General features: G+C 47.1%; 1 protein-coding gene across 7 annotated transcripts in view; it reads right to left on the bottom strand.

The window, feature by feature from the left end:
• The window catches only part of MSI2 (musashi RNA binding protein 2), a 428,034-nt gene that overhangs the window by 84,504 nt on the left and 319,513 nt on the right, over positions 1 to 24,017 (bottom strand). For all 7 annotated transcript variants that reach the window (XR_010110574.1, XR_010110575.1, XM_034942537.4 and 4 more), the window contains exon 8: positions 3,164 to 3,246. Coding sequence is in view for 5 of the 7 variants with exons in the window: in XM_034942537.4 (XP_034798428.1) it covers positions 3,164 to 3,246 (83 nt within the window). In the remaining 2 variants the exon portion in view is untranslated. The remainder of the gene's footprint in view (positions 1 to 3,163; positions 3,247 to 24,017) is intronic.

Genomic DNA, 24,017 nt, shown 5'->3' with positions numbered 1-24,017 from the left:
TAGAAACCAGTATCACAAAAACCAAAACAATTCAGGATCCAGGCTTCTCTACCAACACCCTTTAAATTCCACCCTTCTTCAGAGGAGGGGAATTGGCTGGAGAAATCTCTCTCAATGACAACTCATGGATGATGGCAAGGATAATGGCAAGAGATAACACAGATCAAGCTTGCACCCTGTGCAGACACTGTGCTAAGTAAGCCTTTTGCTCCTGGTATGTCACCCAGTCTCTAACAACCCAGTGAGGCAGTATCATTACCAGCCCTGTCTTACTGGAGCTCAGCAAGGCCCAGTGTTCTTCTCCAAAGTCCTCTCCCAGGGCCTCTAAACTCCCCACCTTGGAGCTCATAACTGTTGGGCTGTGCTGGGAACGTGGACCAACACCTCCAAAGCCTGTCATCCGAATCAATCTGCCCCCACTTCTTCCTCTTGTCTACTTCCATCTTTGCTCATTCTCTTGAAGAACAAGTACTAGCCCCAGATTCAAAGGCAAACACAAACCCTTACACTAAAAACCCGGTTACGTGCACCTGACATAGTCACCCTCCACCTGGGTGGGAGAGAAGGCGATAAATATGAAACAGGAAAATGGCTGCAAATCTCTCTGGCTTCAAGCCAGCCCCATGGGTTCTTCTTCTGGGGCAGAAGCTCTACTTCCTGATTGCTGCCCGGGTTATCTGGGGATTCACCCTCCCACCCCCAAGCTCCAACAACTGTCTATATAGTTCCTTTGGCACCAGTAAGCTCAAGACCTATGCTCCTTCGCTCTCTGGATAGCCTGGGACCTATCCCCTGAGCCTCAGTTTCCCAGGATAAAGCCTTTCCCCATCTGTGTCTCGGGTTTGTTTCAAAGCCTGTCAACAGGGAAGGGCTACACATATGCATTCAAGGTGACAAATGGAGCAATGTCTTTCCGGTCTACATCTGGCCTTTCCTGATGAACCCTTAAGGCTTGGCAAGACAGGAATGGCATCTGCCAGTACTCTCTTCTATTCCCCACTGCCCAGCAGCCTTAGTGGAGCCTGTCAATGGCGTGCTCTGGCTAGGATAAACAAGGCATCTGGGCAGTGGATGCAAGTTTCATTTAAGTCCTCTCTCTCTCTTTTTAAAAATAGCTAGTACTGGTCGGGCACAGTGGCTCATGCCTGTAATCCCAGCACTTTGGGAGGCCGAGGCAGGTGGATCACTTGACGTCAGGAGTTTGAGATCAGCCTGGCCAACATGGTGAAATCCCGTCTCTACTAAAAATACAAAAATTAGCTGGGTATGCTGGCACACGCCTGTAGTCCCAGCTACTTGGGAGGCTGAGGCAGGAGAATTGCTTGAGCCCGGGAGGCGGAGGTTGCAGTGAGCCGAGATCGTGCCACTGCATTCCAGCCAGGGCAACAAAGCAAGACTCTGTCTCAATTAAAAAAAAAAAAATAGCAAGTAGTAACCTACCAAGAGAAAAGTACCAACTGTAAACTTGCATGGACATTTGGGGAGCAGAGAAAGCCTATGAGGGGACCTGTGTTATTCTGTCACACTTATCTCCCTCCTACCATTTTAATGTCTGAGTTGATGCCTCCAACATACAGTATGCAAAAAAAGAGTATTTTCATTTCAGATGCATATGATGGCAAGGAACAATATGAACAATATTATTTTAGTGCCCTGGGAAAAAATTAGCAAGTCAAATATTGAATCAGGCCTGTAGCACCACATGCTAAGCAGATTGCTTTGATCTTATCCACACTAAAAGCTCTATTATTGAATTTAAAGTTGGTGAACACATATCAGACCAATATACAATGCATGTCTGAATGCATGTTTTAGAAGCAAGAAATGTTTTGACAAAAGGAAGAAAATATTAAAGTTACAGCTGCAATTGAAACACAGATTTGCCCTCCCTCTTCTCTTGAGGCTGGAGGCTCTCGTGGCCAACCAAAATGTTTTTGCTCCGAAAGACCTGCTGATGGTTCCAGAAACACCTGCTGAGCTTCTATTTTTCTGGAACCAACAAAGAAGGGAATTCTCACCCCCCTACTCAATCCAAAGAAAGGAGTTTGAGACTTTGAGTGTGCAAATGCTATGCATGATATGGCACCCTCTGGTGGCCACTGATCTGGGAGGCCTACACAACTTCCCAAACTTCCAGTAATCCAACCTCCCTTCCTCTTGAGGCTGCTGTGGCAGAAAAAGGAACTTTAAAGAGCCAAAGAGAGGGAAGGAAGCAGCTGATCAAGAGGGCAGAAATTAATTGATGGCAAGGGAGGGAATGTTAATTTTCCAGCAGGACCCAAAGAGAAAAATAGTTTGGTGCAGTAAACTTCCTATCTAGGATATACCTCTCAAAAGCTGCACAGCAAAAGAATATCCTAAGCCAGGTGCCAGCAAGTTACGACTCATAGGTCAAATCCCGCCCTTCTGCCTGTTTATGTAAAGTCCAAGAATTGAGAACGGTTTTTACATTTTATTTTATTTTTATTTTTTTTGAGACAGGGTTTCACTTTGTTGCCCAGGCTGGAGTACAGTGGCGTGATCATGGCTCACTGCAGCCTCAACCTCCTGGGGTCAGGTGATCCTCCCACCTCAGCCTCCTGAGTAGGTGGGGTACAGGTGCACTGCACCCAGCTAATTTTTTTTTTTTTTCTTTTTTTTTTTTTTTAAGAGATGAGGTCCGGCTATGTTTCCCAGGCTCATCTCGAACTCCTGGCCTCAAGTGATTTTCCTGCCTTGGCCTTCTAAAGTGCAGAGGTTATAGGCGTGAGCCACCATGCTTGGCCTGGTTTTTACATTTTAAGTGGTTAAAAAGTTAATATTTTGTGATCTGTGAAAATTACATAAGGTTCAAATTTTGGTGTCCATAAACAAAGCTTTATTGAAACACAGCCCCACTCCTTCAGGTATGCATTGCCTATGGACGCTACCCAGCAGAACTGGGTAGTTGCAGTCAGCTTTATGGCCTGCAAAGATGAAAATATTCATGACTTGGCCCTTTACAGAGTTTGTCCACCTCAGTATGAAACAACTGCTACTGTTCACAGGCCTGGACCCCGAGCATCTAGCCCCCTCCCCACCCCTGCCCACTCCAGCCTGATGATGGGCTGGAGCAGTCTGCAAGACTGGGTGTGTACGTAGAGAAAGGGGGCATTCCATTTCAGCGCAACCCCTACACACTTACCATTTTATTATTGATTTCATGGAAATGAATCTCACAGACTTTCTCCACAACATCTTCATTCTCAAAAGTGACAAAGCCAAACCCTAAAGGAAAAGAGAGAGAAGAAAAAACAAAGAGAGGCGGGGTGAGTTCAGTTCTGGCAGGCCCAGGTTTTTCTCTGACGTCCTGAGGTCTTGACAGCCTCCTGGTCTGGGGGTAGGTAGGCGGATCCTTGGGAGGACCTTGAGGTTGGAGGCAATGATTTCTAATTTGTACTGAGCACCCTTCCGACAGCGAGGAAAAGTTAATGATTTCACCCACATGCAGCGGGCACTGTGTGGTTTACATTTGCCCCGAAGCAAACAAGAAATTTACTTGTCTGTTATTTACAAGGGTCAGGGCCCCGCGGCTCTGTGCACGGCAGCAGGCGGGTGGGCTAACCAGAGCCTCGTGGATCACTGCGGGGCCACGCTTGCCCTTTCCGCGAGCAGCCCTGGCCAGCCCTCGGGTCGGCCTCCAGACGGAGGTGGTTATTTGTCCTTTTCTTCCTGAATTACTTCCTCTAATACCTCATCAGGACATCCTGAGGCCTGGAAGAAACTATTAAAAGTTTCAGGCCTCTGTTCCGCGCAGGCATCCTTTTTATACTGCTGCTTCAAAAGCGCTCTGGATTTGGGGCAGTTTAAGACTGTTTGATGCCTGCTGTCAGCCCGTCAGCTATCCACTGTATTTACTCTGCTGGAGACCGGCTTTGCTAGACAAGCTGCACTGAAGAATTTTGGCAGGCGACTGCTGCTCAGTATCCTCAGTTCCTCTCCTACCCTCCTGCCCCTTTCTTTCTTCTCCTCCCGCCTCCGACAGCGTTTCCAGCATGTGGCCCCATCTGTGACCCCACTCAGTAAGTGCTGCTTTACCACATGGCCCCATGCAGGGTTGCACCCTCCTTGGATGGGATGCAGCTGCCACATGGTAGCGTTAACATGGCGAGGGAGCACAGGCCATGGGGGCAGACACACTGATGGGGAGACTGAGACCTGGCTTCCACTTCTCACTGTGCATCTACTTTATGTTTAATCTGGGGGAGCCCCTTCCCCTCTCTGAGCCTCAACTTTTGCATCTGCAAATGAAGGTGGTAGAACTGGACCCTGGGTTTCACACCTCCTGTCACAACCCAAATCAGGATTCACAAGGCTGTCTGCTGCCATCTGAATGTTTGTGGCTGCCCCTTGCTGCCCCCCGACCCCCCACCCAGATTCATGTTGAAATCCAAACTCCCAATGTGATGGTATTAAGAGTTCAGGCCTCTGGGAGGTGATGAGTTCGTGAGGATGGGGCCCTCATAAATGGAATTAGTGCCCTTACAGAAAGACACTAGAAAGCTTGTTTTTTCTCTCTACCATGTGAGGATGCAATAGGAAGGCAGCTGTCTGTACACAGGAAGGGGGGCCCTCCCAGAAATGACCATGCTGGCACCCTGCTCTTAACTGCCAGCTTCCAGAACTGTGAGAAATAAACCGTTTTTCTTAGACCATGGTACTTCATTATAGCCGCCCCAGCTAAGACACTCTTCTCCCCAAAGGTATGAACCTGGCTGAACACTAAGCCAGACACACCAAGCAGGAAGACAAAAACTGAATGGCCAGACACACCAAGCAGGAAGACAAAAACTGAATGGCTGTTCTATCACAATTATATTATGATAATTGTGTTTCCAGTCAATGAGCAAAATACAGATGCTTCCTTTTCAAACTCTGTGTCTATTTTGGGTCCCTGCAACACAAGACGGAGAGGGAATTTCTCAGGTCCCTTCTGACTCTCATGCATCCAACTCTAACATCACCATCTTCTAAGGAACACCAGGAAACAGGGAGCTGATATGTGGAGCTCCTTTAGCATAGCTCCTGCAGGGACTAGCAGATTCTTCGGTATGAGAATAAAAAAGGCTACTATCTGCTCTCAAACCATTTCCAGTAAAACAGAGGGCTAGGACCACGAAACACAGCAATCGTGATCTTTATCATGTCATTTGCTACCACCACCCACCAAATACTGGGCCAGTGCTCCCAGCATACACGGTCCAGCCTGTTGTAGATACATAAGGCAGCATCAGATGTACCATAAAGTGGACATGAGTGTCTGCTGGAGGGGCTCAAAGATGCCGAGTTTCTCCCAGTGTCACCCAGTAAAAGCTAGGTTCTCAGTTACCTCAGAGGCCTGAAGCAGACATCCGACAGGATACGTTGTTTGAAATGCTGTCCAACAAAAAAACCTTTCACCAGGTTTATACCCCCTACACCCTAAACCAGGTCCTTTGAGAGAAAGCTGCTGGGAACGCTATCCTATTCCCTCTCTTTGGGCATCTCCTTCTCCTTGGCCCTTGGTCCCACTGATCATTGCAGAGCTGGAGAAGAGCCACACCGACACGGCCCCAAGCCACTTCTCTTTGGGCTTTGGGGTATTTTTTCCTCAAGCGCTCCTTTAAGCACTTTCAGTTTCCTGAGGGCATTCAGCTCACCCTACTGGGGTATGTCTCAGGAATCCTGGGTTGGGAGGAGCCTTAAAAACATCAGGTTAAAACTCCCACCCAGTCAAGGACCCCTGGAGCACTCAGCCAGGAACTTAATCTTTTTGGTTAATCCCCTTCCCCCAGCCCCACCCTCCTAGGGCCCAGATCCTAACTGGCCCCAGTAGAATGGATTAAGAGCCAGCACCCTCCCGCAATCCCACAGGGAGGGAGGGGTGGCACTGCGGAGGCCGCGGAAATTGGCCAGCGTGCCTTCAAGCCAGAGCGCCCTGCAAGAGGGTGATGCTGGGGTCTTGTTCTCTAAGGGTCCTCAGGACGGAACAGGGCCCCTAACACACACCAAGTGCTAAGTGAGTGACTGAATGAGCCATTTCTGCTCCTCCAGGGTCTGAGCGTCTTGCTAATCCACTTGAGTCACTGCTTTGCCTCAAGACTGATTCCGCTCTTCCTTCTGCGTTTACCAGCTGCCACCTGTGCTAGGCACTGTAAAGGACGTGGAGATCAACAAGGCAATGGCCCTCTGCTTGCACAATTCACGAACAGGCACGAGTCAGAGGATCCCATGCAGGGACAGCGTCTCCCTCTCACCCCTCACTTCCAGCCTGTGGGGCACTCTGGGTCTCATCTGTCTTTGAAGGTCACCCCTCTGCCCCAGCCCCCAGGCCCAGGCACCTTGCAAATAAAACAAGCCAGGATAGGCCAGTTTTTAGGGAACCTCACTGCTAATTAGGACAAGTGTAGCAGGTTGAATAGTGGCCCTCCAAACATACATCCATGTCCTAATCCCTGGAATTTATGAATGTGACCTTATTTGGAAAAAGAGCTTTTGCAAATGTAATTTAATTAAGAATCTTGAGAAGAGATTATCCTGGATTTGGGGTGGGCCCTAAATCCAACGACAGGTGTCCTTAAAAGACAAACAGGGGATATTTGAGACACAGAGAAAGAGAAGAAGGCCATGTGAAGACAGAGGTAGGCAGAGAATGGAGTGGTACTGCCACAAACCAGGAACACCTGGAGTCTTAAGAAGCTGGTTTTCCAGAAGGCAAGGAACGACTGTCCCCCAGAACCTCTTGGGGGACTGCAGCACTGGCTTCCAGAACTGTGAGACAAGAAGTTTCTGTTGTTTTAAGCCACGAAGCTTGTGGCAATTTGTTATGGCAGCCACAGAAAACTAATACAGCAAGGTTCTAGGTTTCAGCTGCCTCCATATCCCACACAGGGGGGCTGCACACAACCTCCTCCCGCCAGGCCTGCTGACTTGGCCAATCATGCTGCTCTGGACTGAAGGCAGGAGAGAGTGGATGAATGAGAAAAACCCATCCTGGCTATGGGGAAAGAACATGAAGTCAGTGCCACCACTGAAGGGCACCGCCCCATGAGCCAGAGGACAGCCTAGTTTAAAGCCACCTTGCAGCTAAGCAAAGATCCACACTTGATCCTAGAATACAGGCCAGAGTAAAGTCAAGTCACCATGGCAGGCCATGGCTGAGTTCCCCGCCATGGAAGCTGCTTTCCTGCTGCAAACCAACTCCTTCCTGGTCCACTGCACAAATCACCTCCATACCCTGAATGGTAATTCAGGACTCTCTGATGCCCCAGTTTCCCTCTCTGAGATGGGAAGAAAGGCAACTGAGGTAGGATACAGGAATTAAAATGCAGACTGTTGCACCAGGAAGGGTCGGGGCAAGACTCAGGGCATCATCTCAAATTCTGACTCTGATATTCTCCCTGCTGGTCCTTTTCCTAACCCCACAGGACTCAAAATTCAAGTATCACAAAAATGATTTTCCTGATTAAAGGAGATAGCCCAGATTTCAAGCCTATGTACCCTGGATGCATAACAATTCAGCAATGTCAAGACTCATTTGCAGTGTTTTAAAGACCTATATCATTTCAACATCTCTGTCTGTTTGGCCTGAGCAGAGAAAACAAACTTGATTATGTCTAAAATATTTATTTATTCCATTTGGGGAAAGCAAAGAAGCAACAGAACACTTAATTATCAATAAGTGTTATTCCTTAACATATAATCATTTTTACTTCACAGATGCATTAGCATTTACAATGAATTAGTAACTTAGTGGTGAATAACCCCCAAAATGAATTAAAATGAGCAGAGGAGGACAAAAACAATGGGGTCAGAAATTTGGGATAGAGTGATGGGTGGGAAAAATCCTTTTGGCATCACAGTCTTCTTTTCTGAAATAAGTATTTTATTTTGGTAAAATATACATAACATAAAATTTACCATCTTAGCCTTTTTTTTTTTTTTTTTTGGAGACAGAGTCTCGCTCTGTCACCCAGGTTGGAGTGCAGTGGCGCGATCTCGGCTCACTGCAACCTCCACTTCCCAGGCTCATGCGATTCTCCTGCCTCAGCCTCCCAAGTAGCTGGGACTACAGGTACACGCCACCGCACCCGGCTAATTTTGTATTTTTAGTAGAGACAGGGTTTCACCATGTTGGCCAGGCTGGTCTCGAGCTCCTGACCTCAGGTGATCCGCCTGCCTCAGCCTCCCAAAGTGCTGGGATTGAGCCAATGTGCTCGGCCATTGTAGCCATTTTTAATCACACAATTCAGTGGCATTAAGTACACTTAAAATGCTGTGCAGCCATCACCAGTATCCACCTCCTGACCTTTTCTGTACCCGTTAAATAACTCCCCATTTCCCCCTCCCCCAGCCCTAGTAACCTCTATTTTCCTTTTTTTTTTTTTGAGACAGGGTTTCAGTCCCTTGTCACTCTTGGCTCATTGCAGTCTTGATCTCCCAAGCTTAAGCAATCCTCTTATCTCAGGCTGTCAGGTAGCTGAGACTACAGGTGTGTGCCACCAGGCCTGGCTAATTTTTTGTAATTTTTTTGTAGAGATGGGGTTTCACCATGTTACCCAGGCTGGTCTCGAAACTCCTGGGCTCAAGCAATCCTCCTGCCTCAGCCTCCCAAAGTGTTGGGATTACAGGCATGAGCCACCACACCGGCCTATATTTTACTTGTTATGACTATGAATTTTCTCATATAAGTGGCATCATACACTCTATGTCCTGTACTGTTGTGCCTGGCTTGTTTTATTTGACATATGTTTTTAAGGCATCATAGTCTTTTGAACAATCTACTGGATGTACAAGAGATTTGGGAGAGATGGAGGACAGGGAGTCATGATTATTTCCTTCTCATTGCCCTAGAAGAGGGCCCCACAGAGAATCAGAAATGGAGCCTCATGAAGGCCCATCAAACTGAGATGTAGCAGCCAGGTAAAAGAGACACACAATTATCCTCACTCAGCAAGGGGCCAGATAACAAGCTATGTGCCCCAGAGACTCCCTTTGCCTCTCTGGACCTGTAAGAGATGCAGGCAGAAGCAGGGATCCTGCTCCAGCCCCTGACAGAGTGAGGATTCTAGTCTATGGCGAGTCTGTGAGGGCTGGCACTCCATCGGGGCCCTCTGGGTTACCCCTGTGAACATCCACTGCTCATCTCCCTTGGTCCTAAGAACCAGAGAACTCCTCCCTGGGTATTTAAACTCACTCAAGCCACCACCCAGGATGGAGAGGAGACCCAGGGACTGACAACTAGGGGAGGTGGGAGAAACAAAGGGCCAGAACTTGGGCAACAAGAGACTAGTTCACCAAAGAAACCCTTCTCACCTGGCATCAGCAAAGTGGCACCTGCCCCGCCTCTCCTAAAGCCCCCACCTTAACTGCACCCCACACTTCCAAGGGGTTCCAGAAATCAGCAAAGCTGGGACAAAGAAGGTGGTGGGAAGGGTAACCCTAAACACCGGTGGTTTAAAAATGGATATTAATAGGGTAGCAGTTGACAGGGAGCATTTAAAAATGAAATTCTGGCATTCTCTTGAATGAAGCTATTATTAGAAACTAACAAGTAAGCACTATTTAAGAGATAAGCATTTAACAGTCAAACCTTTTCCCCCTCTTTTATCCAAATGAACAAAACTAAATATTCATCTGAATAATAAAAGCTACAAAAGACCACATACACAGAAGAAGAAGATCAAAATCTGAAAACGAGATACCTCAAAATTAAAATGACCTGCTCCAAACGCAGTCACTGAGGAACATCGACAGTTAACTTACAAGAGAATTTTTTTTTAGGTCAGAGAGAGAAAGATGGGAACAGCCTCCTCCTAGCCTCAAAAATAATTTTCTTCTCTTATCATACAGGTCAATGAACACTAATGGGCAATCATGTAGTATCTAATGCATCTTCAGTGAAAATCAATGCAAGTCATGAGTTAACACACTTGGTTAATAGAGAAAAAAAAATGAGGGAGGAAAAAACCCCAGATTGTCAAATTTATTCTGAGTATCCCATGAGAAATTTAAGGTATGTGTAGTTAAGAATATTTATAACTCATGCAGCTTCCCTCTCTTGCTAATAACCTAGTATTTGGGGAAAGCAATATTCATGGGTTGCTTCCAGCACAAATGAATCCCTTGGGTGTGGGTGTGGGGAGCACTTTCTGGTTTGAAAATCCTTTTCATCCATCGTCCTACCTGGTCCCCAAGGCAACTCTGCGAGAGGCAGGGCAGGCTCTGCTACTGTCATTGTGCTCAAGTGCTCTGCACAGTTCAGTGACTCATCCATCGTGACATGGCCGCTAAACCAGAGGCAGGAACTGAACCCAGGAGTGGTACCCCAAGTTACTTTCATACTCCCCCCTACTTTTCTGGAGAAGACTGTCAGGGTCTTCTTTGGATCAGTAAGTGTTCAGGGATGGATTTGGTGGCCATATGGCTCAGAGAGCATGAGAGGGGCCGGCCTGGCAAGGAGGCATGGTGGTGTGCTTGCATCGTCACAAGTCGAGCCCCAGTTGGCTGTGCGTCCATTGGCAACCCCACACCTCGGGCTGTCCCCAGCCCCAACGCGGAACGTTTCTAGGTCACCTCCATGAGCTATGGCAGGTTTGGCAAGTCAGCTGTCCTGCAACCCTAAACTTGGAAGGTCTGAGGCCCCACCTGGAAGTGCAGAAGCGATGAGTAGTGTGCACAGATGCATGGCAGGCATGGGGAGGTGGCATCACATGCCTTGGCTTTGCTCTAAGAAAAATATAACTCAGAAGATCAGTATGTTCCAAGAAAAAAAACAAGCTACCTTTTCAAAAGCAGAAGCATGTTTCTGATTACTGGCTGCCATGTTGGGAAATCACTGCACAATACTTTGGCTTCAGTGAGAGCCAATTGGAGTCGCCATTAGAGGTTCCTGGGCGTTTTCAGACACTAGGGATTGGGAAAGGGTGGGTGATGATCAGGCTGTGTGTGCTTTTACATCCGGGTGCCAATGTGGACTTTGTAAGGTGGGAAGGGCTAGGATTCCTTCCATTACAACTCGCATCTGCTTCTCAAAGGCGGTTATTGAGGATCAGTCCACATTCTAATAATAATGTTAAAAAGAGAAAGCTCATCTGCCGTCACTGAGCAGCCACTCTATAACTCAATCTTCACCCCCAGCCCCACCCTGGGGAGTATGAATAGAAATGATTGTTCCCACTTTACAGACGAAGAACTGAGGCCCCGATGGGACCCTGTGTTCTCTCCCCTGCAGCCCACCTTCTTCATATGAAGGCAGACTGTTCCATACTCATCAATTCCTACCTTGTCCAACAACTGCACCCCTGAACCCTGTCTCTGTCATGTTTCCCTGTAAGAACATCTATGAAATAGGCAAGAGCCCTCAGTTGTTACAATCCGGCAGACAGAGGGCAAGGAGAGAGTGGGGAAAGATATGGCCATCCACTCCAGCTCTACGTTGGCTTCCCCTGCACCCTGAAGTATCTGATTTCTTAAATATAAGAGCAGGGAAGGAGTCACTGAGGATTTTCAGAGATACACAGCAAAGAAGACCTTCACACAGAAAAACAGCTAGAGTATCTCCTAAGCCAGTCTAACTAGGATGAGCACAGCAGAGTGACTTCTCCGAACCTTTCCAGACCCCCAACCGCAGATGTACCTGAAGTAGGACTGGGATGCCAGACTCGATGCTAGAAGTTTCTTTGCAGCAAACTGGCTCTCAAATGAGTCAGCTGCCCTGGAGGGACGGACAGAGAAGTGCTCACTTCCCTGGTCTTATTAAGAAGAAAGAAAAGGGGCAGGCACGCTGACCTGAGCTGTACACAGCACCCAGCCTCAGGGATGGTTAAGAACAAAGACTTCCAGGTCAGGAGGCCATCAGAGGCAGATACTTGAGACTGCCCTCCTGGTGGCCAGTAAACAAGCCCGCGATGGATTCGAGGGGTCTGCGGGCATGCCCTCTTAGCACAGCCCTCCCTCCTCCCTGATATCCTTCCTCCTCCCTCCCCCCAAAATAAGCAGCCTCTCTTTGGGGTCCCTTCTGAACTGGCCCTCCTTCTCTGCCATGTCTCCGTCCCCTCTAGGGTGGCATCGCAGCCCCTCCACTGTGGCATCCTTCATGCACCTGCTTCCTCGTTTACACCAGTAGTTTGGCAGCTGGTTGCTGTAAACTATAATAAAATGCCTTTCCAAAAAATGAAGGAATGTGACCAGACACGCCAGACATCATGATATTAAAGCCGTGTCAATTAATTTCTCCCCCTGCTTGATAAACGAGCCCCATTCCATCTCTTAATAATGAGGAGAGAAACAAGAAAAGTTGACACTTAGTTTAATTTATTTTCTCAACTTGCCTGGTCATATTTCTTCCTGCCTTGCAGACCTGGCTGGGGCTGTGGGGAATTACAAGTGGCTCAAGCACAGGCAAGGCAGAGATCGGCGTGAGTCGACACGGGTCTCCTTTATTCCCCCACACGCTTAATCAGGAGGGGGAAAGCGACTTAGTGAGCCAGCTCACACCTGCGCCTCTGCAGCCACCTTTGGGGCTGGGGGGAGTTGGGTGGGGGGCGGGGAGTGATCTCAGGTGTGTGAGGAATCAGATAACAGAAATGGCACTATCAGATTTCCAATCTAGTTCCATGGAACTGCACAAGACTGCATTCCCTAAATTAATATTAAGCTACGTTGGTGGCATTTGCCAGAGGGGAGCCAATTTCTCAACGGGAAAGGTGCTTTTCTTTCCTTTTCAGCTCAGAGATGCGCTGGCCAACCCTTGACCTTGAAATGTGAGGAGAAACCTTCTAAAAGTCAGGCGCCAACCATGAACCAGCAAGTGTTTCATCAGGCTTTAGTTACAAAGAGTTTTTTCAATTGGCCACCATAACCTGGCGACCATTTATTTATGGATGCTTCTAGACAATATATCAAGGTGGGGGTGAGGGCCAAGTGCGCTCCTAGACCAATACTTCTGGGTGTGGTCCTGCAGCAGAATCTCTCATGGGGGAAGGCTTGTCAAAAATGCAGATCCCTGGGCTCTGCCAGCTCCTAACACGGTCTCAGTGGGTGTTGCCCAGGAACTGCGTTTTTACCCAGGCCTCTGGTAATTCTGATGCTGATGCAAGCCTGACTCTGCCCTATGCTTCCCAATTCAGGACAAGCTAAGTGGAGACCATATGGTAAAAGAGAATCTAGAACTCTCCACAGGAAAGAGAATTTTGAGGACCTCTCTTACATGAAGTGGGAAACTTTTTTTTTTTTTTTAAGAGATGGGGTTTTGCCACATTGGCCAGGCTGCTCTCGAACTCCTGGCCTCAAGTGATCCTCCCATTTTGGCCTCCCCAAGGGGTGGGATCACAGGTATGAGCCACCATGCCCCTCAATAACGCTGTCTTTAAGAAGCCTCTGACATCCAAGGCAGACCAGGGAAAGACAAAGCTGTTTTCTCCCAGGTTCAGGCACCCGTTCAGACTAAAGTGTAAATGACAGATCCTGCTTCTACTCCCAGAGGTATGGGCAGTTTGCCCGAATCAAATCCTTATGCGAAAGCAATTAAGTTCCACTTTAGAATTTCAAACAGGCATCAGGCACTAGGAGATTTTTTTTTTAACTGATGGGGGCACCTCCCTGAGCTTGTGAAATTAGACAAATGTTTACAGAGCTGCATTTTGTAAGCTTTTTAGGGTGGGGGCATCCTAAAAAGAACCACCCAGGAGGGAAGAAAGGGAGGTTAGAAGGGAAAAGAGAGAGAGAGAGAGACCTCTAACCATCCTCAAACCATTTTTCTAAGAGAGAAATCTGTCATGAATACTGATAGTGTGATTTGAAAGTGCCTGCGGCTGCAGGGAAAGGGTGTCTCATCCCAGACTCTTGTTAACTGAGTGGGAAAAAGCACCTGTGATCCAGGCCAGACAACCCCAACCTCATTTAATTCCGAGTGCGCTCTATAGCAGTGATTCTGTGAATGACACTTGTCAGGGCAGCCGATTAGTTCACAAACCTATTTTTTGTGCGTGGTGTTCCATCTTGGTCGGGAAAATAGTTCTTGGCGAGAGAGAAACATATTACTGCTGTTAAGTGCCAATATAAACTCTGGGACGCAGTGGTAAATTCACCAAATTAAATCGCTAGACAACTGGCTCAGATCAGGACCCCAGCAGAAGGTGCCAGGACTGCAGCTCGTGCCCAGCGGGGCAGAGGAGGCTGAGGTCGTGTGCGCAGCTGGAGCAAGGGCACGAGGACGTGCCGCCTCCGCATCTGCTCTGGAAACCACAGAGCCCGGGGCGGCTTTGGCGAGCTCCAACTGCGGGAGCATGGCCTTCAAGGATTCTCAACTCAGGGCTTTCTGAGCTCAGGGGAGATGGGGTATCAGCTGGAAGTTCTTCCCTCTGGAGGTGGGTATTTGGGTTGGTACCCCCAGCTACTCCACTGAAGAGTGGGTTTCAAATCTGTCACCTTCTCTCACGTTCATCCTCCAGCCTCATCCATGCAGCGAGCAACACACAAGCTAAGAGGGAGTTTCAATCTACTTAATGTCCCCACTGAGGTGGGTGGAAAAGGGCTTAGACTTTGGAGCTGGGTAGATCTGGGCTCAAATCCTGGCTCTAGCACAACTGGCTGCATGACTCTGAGCAGGTTATTCAACCACTCTGACCCTTAGTATCCTCCTCTGTGAGACAAATGATCCACCTCACCAGTCAGGATTGCTTAAAAACACCTGCACTTCTGAGAAGATAGCTAGGCCCTCCTATCAGTCAAACTAGCCTTGTTATTTCTCCCCTAGCCCAATCTCTATCTCCACACATGCTTACTTTTGTCCCTGTATATAGCCTCACTTGTTAAAATCCACTTGACATGTCTGTAAGGTAGATGTTCATGGTGCTTTACCAACTATCATGATGGGATAAGATTCAGGACAGGGAGAGGTAAAACAAGTCATGCAGTGAATTCCTAGGTCATCTTGTTACTTTTAAAAGACCCTAAGAGGGCTGGGCATGGTGGTGGCTCATGCTTGTAATCCTAGCACTTTGGGAGGCCAAGACAGGTGGATCACTTGAGGTCAGGAGTTCAAGACCAGCCTGGCCAACATGGTGAAACCCCGTCTCTACTAAAAATACAAAAATGAGCCAGGAGTGGTGGCGCATGCCTGCAATCCTAGCTACTCAGGAGGCTGAGTAGAATCACTTTAACCTGGGAGGTGAAGGTTGCAGTGAGCCGCGATCATGCCAATGTATTCTAGCCTGGGTGACAGAGCGAGACCCCAACTCAAAAAAAGACCCTAAGGTGCATCCATTTAGGTTAAAAAAAAAAAAAACCCAAATCATCCATTAATCTTTGAGTGTCGCACCTGGCTGTGCAGGGTGCGGGCATGCTGGCCCCCCGCCCTGGTGCACTCAGCTTCCCCAGCAGCCTTCTTAAGATGCTCACTCGCCTTTCTCCGACAAGTTCTCAAGGAATGGTTACCAGCCGCAGATAAGGTTCCAAAACTCCATCAAGAAACCACTACTTGGAAGCAGGTTTTCAGCGCTGCCACAAATTATATGACTTTTATTATGAGGTATGGTTTCAGAACAGTCCCACTGACAGAGCCCTGGCTGGGTGCCCACTGCTCCCTCTGCGCCCCCCACAGGGGGGTCATTCCTGCCAGCATCTCCATGACCCCACCCGGCTACACTGCCAGCAAACCTGCCTGGACTCTGCGGGCAGGCAGATGACCATCGGGTGCCTCTGATGAGTGGTTTGCACGAGACACACATACTTAAATTCACCATGGGGTGGGGTCTGGCCTATTTTATTATATTCTTCCAGCTGTTAAGGAACTGTTCTTAACATCTGGAAGCCAGATTTCTCTGAGAAGCTGTGACCAGCAGCCCAGGCAGCTGGATTGGCGTGGCAGCTCTGCCAGGAGGGAGCGGAGACTGCTCCCTGACTCTTCAGCAAAGGCCTGGGATAGGGAGAGGGAGGAAGGAGGTGAGGAGGCTACTGCGGACAGGGGGCGGCACAGTCTGGAGCTCATTATTTAGGGTGTTCTACCAATCAGCACATCCACACCACCAGGGAGCTGGTTGGAAATGCGGTCTCAGGCCCCACCCTGGACCCATTGAACCTGAATCTGCATTTTAACAGGTGATTTTATGCAAATTAAAATGTAAGATGCATCAGTCTAGAACACTGCTTCTCAGTAGTGAGTCTTACATCAGAGCCACTCAGGGAAAAATTTCAAAATGCTGATGTCCAGGTCCCATCCTCAGAATTGAGTGAGGTCTGGGGTAGCACCCCAGCATCTGTATGTTTTAAAATCTCCTAAGTGATTCAGTTAGGGTTAAGAAACTTTGGGAGGTTGGGTTTGGTGGCTCATGTCTGTGATCCCAGCACTTTGGGAGGCCAAGGCAGGCAGATTGCTCTAGCTCAGAAGTTTGAGACCAGCCTGGGGAACACAGTGAAACCACATCTCTACAAAAAATAAAATAAAATAAATTAGCCTGACGTGGTGGCATGTGCCTGTGGTCTCAGCTACTTGGGAAGCTTGAGCTCAGGAGGTCAAGGCTGCAGTAAGCTAAGATCATGCCACTGCGGCCTGGACAACAGAGTGAGACCCTGTCTCAAAAAAAAAAAAAAAAAAAAAAAAAAAAAAAAAAAAAAAAAAAAAAAAAAGAAACATTGGGAGAAGGAAAAAAGTATAATGCCTAATGCCTAACTTTTGTCACCTGGAAATAATTCCAGCTTCACTAACATTTAACATATGACTGAATAATCCCAGTGCCTTCACATGTCCTTATGTCAGCAAGACACTTGTCCTTATAAGCCACTAAAGGAAAAGAGGAAATGCTTCCATGAGGGTGGGGCTCCTCATTTACTCACCTGAGCACAGCTGGTACCTTGTGCTGTTTACAGGTAACCAGTAAATGGAGGTATAGATTATGCGATCTGGCTTTAAGAAAACCAACCCTTACAAAGTAGGTAACTGCAAAGAAAACATGGATTGGAGATAATACTAATGATACAAGCATATGCCACAAAAGTAAATGGTCAGCCAACCCTTTCCATACCCTTAGGCAAGACACCTAACCAGCCACATCACACCCCCAAAAACATGTCTTGATCAGATGGGACAAGTTGCAGCCAAGTGAATGAGGAAGAACCTGATTTTCAACAGAAACTGGTACCGTAGAGAAAGTGCTTTGAAAACAAATGTTTGGAAAATATTTCTATTGTTTAGTGTTTTTGTTGCTAAAAATGATGTAACTAGGTCATCTACAAAAGCTCTCATATCTGCAGACTTTTAAAATCCGGAAACAGAACTGTAAAGATTCATTTGAAAAAAAACATGAACATTTCAGTGGATTTTGAACCCATTTGTTAAAAATATAAAAATGCAACACTTGATTAGTTTGCATGAAAAACTGATTGACATCAGGGAAGATGGAAATTTACAAGCTGAATTTCAACAAAATCCTTTGCATAATTGGAGGATGGGGTTGAAAAATTAGTATCATGATTTAGCCAGCACAGTGAATCGTGCTTCCTCCGCTGGGATCTGTTTATCTTGTGAGGTGTATTTTTCAGTTATGCCAGACATTAAAACCAAGTATCAAAATAAACTAAACTTAGAATCCAACCTTTAGAGCTGGATCATGAAGTGTTAAATCAAGAATTCTTTTTTAAAACCAGCATATTCAATCATATTGCTCTCTAAAGTAATAAAAATATTACACTTTAATTATTAATAAATAAAATTCTTAATGTATCCTATTATAGTCCTATTTGTATAGGTTTTATAATATACACGAATATTAACATAGCAGTACATGCATATAAATTAAAAATTAGGTAAGATATATTGGGGGGCGGCATGCTAATTTTTTTTTCTGCACAATTAAAAAATTTTGGAGACTCTCTAGGAGAAGGTGAGATGGTACATCATGGACTCTGGTTCTGAAGTTGCCCCTTATTCACAGAGATTGCTAGAAGTCTGGAGGTAGGGTGGGAACGGGGACCTTCAGTGACTGCCAGCGGGTGTGGACCCCTCCCCACACCCAAGAAGGGATCTTTGCATGAGAAATTCACAGGAGTCAAGAATCAGCCAATTTCAGGATCTCCTGGGTCCTCCTGACTGAGCAGCACACAGTGCTGAGAGGCATTGGGGAGGTTCACTCTTCAAACTGAGATGCTTGTCTCCTGCATGTTAACGGCAGCCATACCTGAACTCGTCTCAATAAATTTTTCATAGCATCGTATCTTCATTAAAATTTTATTCTATTAGCATTCTGAATCCAAACCACTAAGTACATAATTGCTAAAACATGTGTTAAGCGACGACTTACGAAATGCTGGTTTTATCATATTGTTAATTAACAGAAAGTAGGATTAATACATTCACAGATCATTAGGAGCATTTGGTTGAATTTCACCAGCTCTCCAGCAGGGTGGGGACAGTTGTCAGTGGGCAGCCCTGGGGATCTGGAGCAAGAACACGAGTGTTCTTCGGGGTTCACCCTCAGCCCCTCTACATGTTCTAAGACTGTGTCTGGGAGAAACTCAGGAGACAGCGACTCAAGGTCTCTTTTTCCTAAAGAAAATTGTTCTCAGATGTCACTCAGTGTAGCCTACTCAAAAGAACCTACATGGAAGGGTTTGGGTGGGGAGGAGGAGAAAGCAACACACTCTTTAAGACAGATGAGTGAAATTCCATGGACTGGGAGGATTTGAATCTTGGATCTGAGGACATCGTAGAAATCCTGGTTGTTTACTAGCTGTGTGATGTGGGGCAAGCCATCAACCTCCCTGATCCTATGTCCCCACCTATAAAGTAGGAATAAAGATGCTGACTTCAGCTGGGTGCAGTGGCTCACACCTGTAATCCCAGAACTTTGGGAAGTGGAGGCTGGGGAGTCACCTGAGGCCAGGAGTTCAAGACCAGCCTGGCCAACATGGTGAAACCCCATCTCTACTAAAAATACAAAAATTAGCCAGGTGTGGTGGCACACGCCTGTAGTTCCAGCTACTTGGGAGGCTGAGGCAGGAGAATCGCTTGAACCTGGGAGGTGGAGGTTGCAGTGAGCAGAGATTGTGCCACTGCGCTCCAGCCTGGGTGACAAAGCGAGACTGTGTCTCAAAAAAAAAAAAAAAAAAAAAAGAAAGAAAAGATGCTGACCTCATGGGGCTGGCATGGGGATTAAATGAGATAATGCTAGTTCCGGTTATGCCTGCACAAGTCTGTTGTTTTTATATAAAGATTTTATACCCAATATTGCTTGGAATCAGTGGGCTACCAGCTGAGACTTGAAAATACTTTAGCTATCAATAAATGTTGACTGCGGTGATAAGAGCTTTAGCAGAGTCAACCCTGAGGTACCAAAGCTGAGCGATTTGGAAGTGTATTTGAACTCACCTAGTTGTCGTCTCCAGTGCAAACTGGTCACAAGATTCCTAGGCCACAGGGGTTTATTGAAGCCTCTGCCCAGCCTGTCCCAGGAATTACAGGGGTATCCAGGCATGAAATGGACTAAATGTCTTCTCTTTTCCCAGCCGTCCAAATTGCTTTAGCCTGGCCTGATGGTGGCACTCCCAATTTTTCACGCTTACTAATGAAGGCATCCACCTGGCAGGGCAGCTAGCAAGACCAGCACTGGAAGAGCCACAGAATGCTGGGGTGGAAGGAAGGGGCCAGGCCTAAGTGGAGGGTGTGGGGGGCAGGCCTCACCCGGGGTTTCCTGTAGGCTGGTGGCCAAGGCAAGCCCTGAAGTCAAATGCCAGGGGTCAAGGTAAAGCCAGGGTCAGAAACACAAAAGCAGTCAGTCAGGAGATGCAAACAGATGCTGCCTCAGCCTTCATCGATAAACTTTGGTTTGGTGGGGGCAGGAGCCCTTCCCAGAGGAAGATGAGTTCTGAACCAAGGCAAACTGTTAGGATATGATGATAAATGGGTTCACCCTGCTAGAGCTGGATAGAAAAATCAGTGCTAAGGGAAAACCCCAGGAATAATGAAGGCAGATCAGCCCCTGCCAGGCCCAAGTGGGAACACAGAGGAGAGAGCTGGTCACCTGGTTCTATTTTTTTTTTTTTTTCTAGAACATTCTTTCAAGGCCCTAGGTACCCAGTAATGTAAAGGTTTCCAGTTTCCTGTGGTGAGGCCTTCTGAACATGTGGGTTATTATTTGTGGACTATGAATGGAAAGAGCCTCTGGATTTGTAGAAAAGGTTGTAAGTGGAAGGAGCCTGGGCTTTGGGTTCAGACATGGGTTGTAATCTCTGTTCCACAACTGATTGGCTGTGTCTCAGCTTTCTCATCCTTCAAATAGGGACAGCAGCATTATAGGGTTATAGAGGATTTAAGGAGAGAGTACACCGAAGCCTGGCACAGTTCCTAGCCCCCATCAGATGCTGAAGCACTCACGCCTCTCTAGAGGACCATTCTCATTACTTATATTGACTTGCTGTCATGACTTAATAATTTGGCCCTGTAGGATGTGGGTTCCAGAAGACGGCTGCCTCCAAGGGGCGGCTGCTCAGGGTCCTTGCGTTTACAGCAACATCTTCCCATTGACCAAATGGGGACAAAGAGGGCTGGAGATTAACTGAGAGGTGACTGTCTAGGGGAGAGGGGTCCTCAGATGTCTTGATGGCTGGCACAAGGCAGCCCTTGACCGGAGGCAGATGCGTCTGCCACTCAGAGCAGGCCACAGGGCACACCTTGAGGCCAGGCAAGGAGGCAAGACCTGGGTCTCCAACGGGAGCCACCGCCTCTCCCACCACCCAGCATGGGGGCCAGATCATCCCTGCGTCCTCCAGAGAAGGCAACCGAGCGACAGCAGAGCTTTCCCCAACTTGAAAATCACCGAGCACAGATAGCCATGTTACGGCCATTCTGCCACTTGGCCACAGAGACCAGTAACTTCAATTTATTTGTGTCTGGGGCCTTAAGGAACCTCAGCTGTCATCCTTTCCTTAGTTTATTACCAAATTTCTAAAATATTACATCCTTTATTATATCCAAATTCACTTTATTGCACTTGACAATACAGATAATCACATACCATATGCTCTAATGTTTTGAAACCAATGCATGTTGACAGCGGTTTTTATTCATGATGCATAATTCCATCCCCAGCTCACAATGAGGCATCTGAGCACCCAGCCTGGTGTTAAGACTTTTGCCTAATAACAGATTAACAATACAGCAAGTTTCCGAGACACACTCCCTTCCATGCCGTTTTCTATTTACAATGGGAAAAATGTACCTGGGCTGAAAAGATGGGCTTATCAAAGAGGAGGGGGAAAAAGAAAAACAACCCCGCATCACCACACACCCACCAGTCCCAGAGGGTTTATAATGATTTGTTATTGTTCCACGCTTATGAAACTTGATATTGAAAAGAGGAATTGGTTTTGCGCCAAGCAGCAAGGCAACTAATCACACCAACCCACACTGCTGGCCCCTGAGAATGGAAAGCACAAACTGCCCCAAAGCTCTCATTAGGAGTCTCTCTTGTTTTTACTCCTGTTTTGCTAGAAGCAAATATTTGTCACTCCTCTACCTTGGTGAGACCATCCTTCTCCCGTCCCCTTCCCCTCATCCCCTGGGCATTCTTCTGTTCCCAATTAGCCCCAAGCTTCCTGGCGAAATGAACATAGCTGGGGATGCATCCTACCCCCACAATCCTGGCACCTCTCAAGCAGAAAGGCAAGGCCAGTAGGAACTGTCTTTGCAGCTCCTTCAGCAGCGGAGCCCCTTGTTCTGCGGGGTGGCTGAAGAGAAAGGGTGGATAATTTAAAGATGATCCCCTAGCTTTGCTGTAGTGCCCAGAACAAACAATGCCATTTCATACGTCCCCTAACTAAGCGCTTTCATTTGCTTCAGAGAAGCACTCAAACAACTGTAAACCCATTAGATCATGTCAAACGTGGTGGGAAAGAGCTTGGGCTGTCACCAGCAGAGAATCAACTCAGATTTATAGATTCTTAAAGCTTTAATATATAGATATTTGTCTTCCCCCTGCAGATAGACAAGGGGACCAGGGTAGGGGCGGAGGAGGCAAGAAGAACAGCCCACAGCTCAGCGGCAGACAGATTGGAGTTTCACAATCATTCTCCCGGATAATGGGATTTCTCAACAAGGGGAGGAGGGGGGAGGAAGAAAAGCGAAGCCTTCACTTTGCTGAACACTTGGCTGTTTTTCCAAAGCTTTGCTTGCGGGTGGTGTGGGGGAGGAAAGAGATGTTATTATCAACAATGCCTCTGGAGTACCCAGTGACCTGCTGTGAACAAAAGCAAGTGGCGACCAAAGAAGGGCTGGAGTCCGAGGACGCAGAAACACTTACTCAGCCACCTACAAAGGAGGCCAAATGAATTAAGAGGCATCTTACTCCAAGTAATTGCTGTGCTTCTGAACAGCTTAAGTTATAACCTTTTTTCATAAATAAGAACCTACTTTCCCTTTGGGCTTACATCATGACTCCAAGAAAAGCTTTCTCTTTATTTCTTAATCATCTTCAGCAAGTAGGGGGCTCTTCCTACTACCTCAAAGGGTTTGGAATTTTCTTTTTAATTTTTTTCATTTTATCCTTTTTCTCTTGCTTGTCTATCATCTACTGAGTATGGCAGTAAATAACTGGTAATTAAACCAATATCTACTAGAGACCAGGGCTTAAAGATATAATTTTATACAGAATCCTCCTGAAATATTACCAGTTGGTCTCTATGGGTCTGGAAATGGGACGGTTTGGACCAGGCTGGACTTTCATAATGCAGGACCCACCAGTGGTTTGCAAAGTGGTCCCTGGCCCCATCTTGCTGCCTCATCAATTCTAGTCTCTGTTTGAATATTTCTGGGGAAAGGGGCATCACCCCTCGGTACTTCATAAAGACAGCTTGTTTGAGTTGGGCATCTTGAGGTGTTGCTAAATTCTTCAGCCCAAGGATCAGCCTTTCTCTTGGTAACTTCACAAATGGCCACTCATGGTTGGGGAAGCAGCCTGGCCCCACTCCCAGGGGTAGTCCTTCAAGATCTAACGTAGCCACCTCATTTCTCCTTATTGGAGTCTCCTTGGTTCCTCTGGAATTTTTCCCATAATACTGTCCTGGTCCCCATCAGACCTCCTCTGATGTGGTCTATCTTGTCAATGCCCCTCTTAAAATAAATGCCTGGAATGGAATATTCCACATGGGGTCTGAGCAGTGCAACCAAATACCGGACTGGACTTCCCTTTATGGTGGCATCCTTAGTAGCTCCATCACCTGTTGCCTCAAAGAAAACTTAACAGTCAACTAAAAAAACCCCAGGCTTCCTATAAACCATGTCAAAATCTCGCCCTGCCCAACCTTCCTTTTTTTTTCTTTAAAATTAGACATCGATTATAGTCTTTTTTTTTTTTTTTTTTTTTTTTAAGACAGATTCTCGCTCTGTCACCCAGGCTAGAGGGCAGTGGCGCATCTCAGCTCACTGTAACCTCCACCTCCAAGTTTCAAGCGATTCTTGTGCCTCAGACTCCCAAGTAGCTGGGATTACAGGCATGCACCACTGTGCCACTAATTTTTGTATTTTTAGTAGAGACAGGGTTTTACCATATTGGCCAGGGTGGTCTCGAACGCCTGATCTCAGGTGATCCACCTGCCTCGGCCTCCCAAAGTGCTGGGATTACACAAGTGTGGGCCACTGCACCCAGCCAACATGGATTATGGTCTTCTGATTATAAAAGTAACATTCATTTTAGAGTCTTAGGAAATACAGAAAACATTTATTCCTACAATAAACATTCATTGGATACCTTCTATATGAAAGAATCTCAGCTGGGCCTTTAGGATACAATGGAGAGTAGGATCCAGCCCTTGCCTTCAAGGCTATGAGAAGCACACAACCCACATTCTCCATGGCTAGAATGTGTGCAGGGAATGGAGTTGTTGAGCCTGAGCTCCAGGACTGCTGTTGGTTTTGTTCACCACCATATCCTCAGCCCCTGATAAGTGCCCAGCACAGAGCCAGTGTTCAGCAAATAATTATTACAGGAATCAATGGCTTTAAAGGATGGCCTTCCCACAGTGTCTGT

This window comes from Pan paniscus, chromosome 19 (assembly GCF_029289425.2).
Source record: "Pan paniscus chromosome 19, NHGRI_mPanPan1-v2.0_pri, whole genome shotgun sequence".
In the NCBI taxonomy this organism is placed as follows: domain Eukaryota; kingdom Metazoa; phylum Chordata; class Mammalia; order Primates; family Hominidae; genus Pan; species Pan paniscus.
Note: the sequence above shows the minus strand (reverse complement) of the source record. Positions and strands in the feature narration are given on the sequence as shown.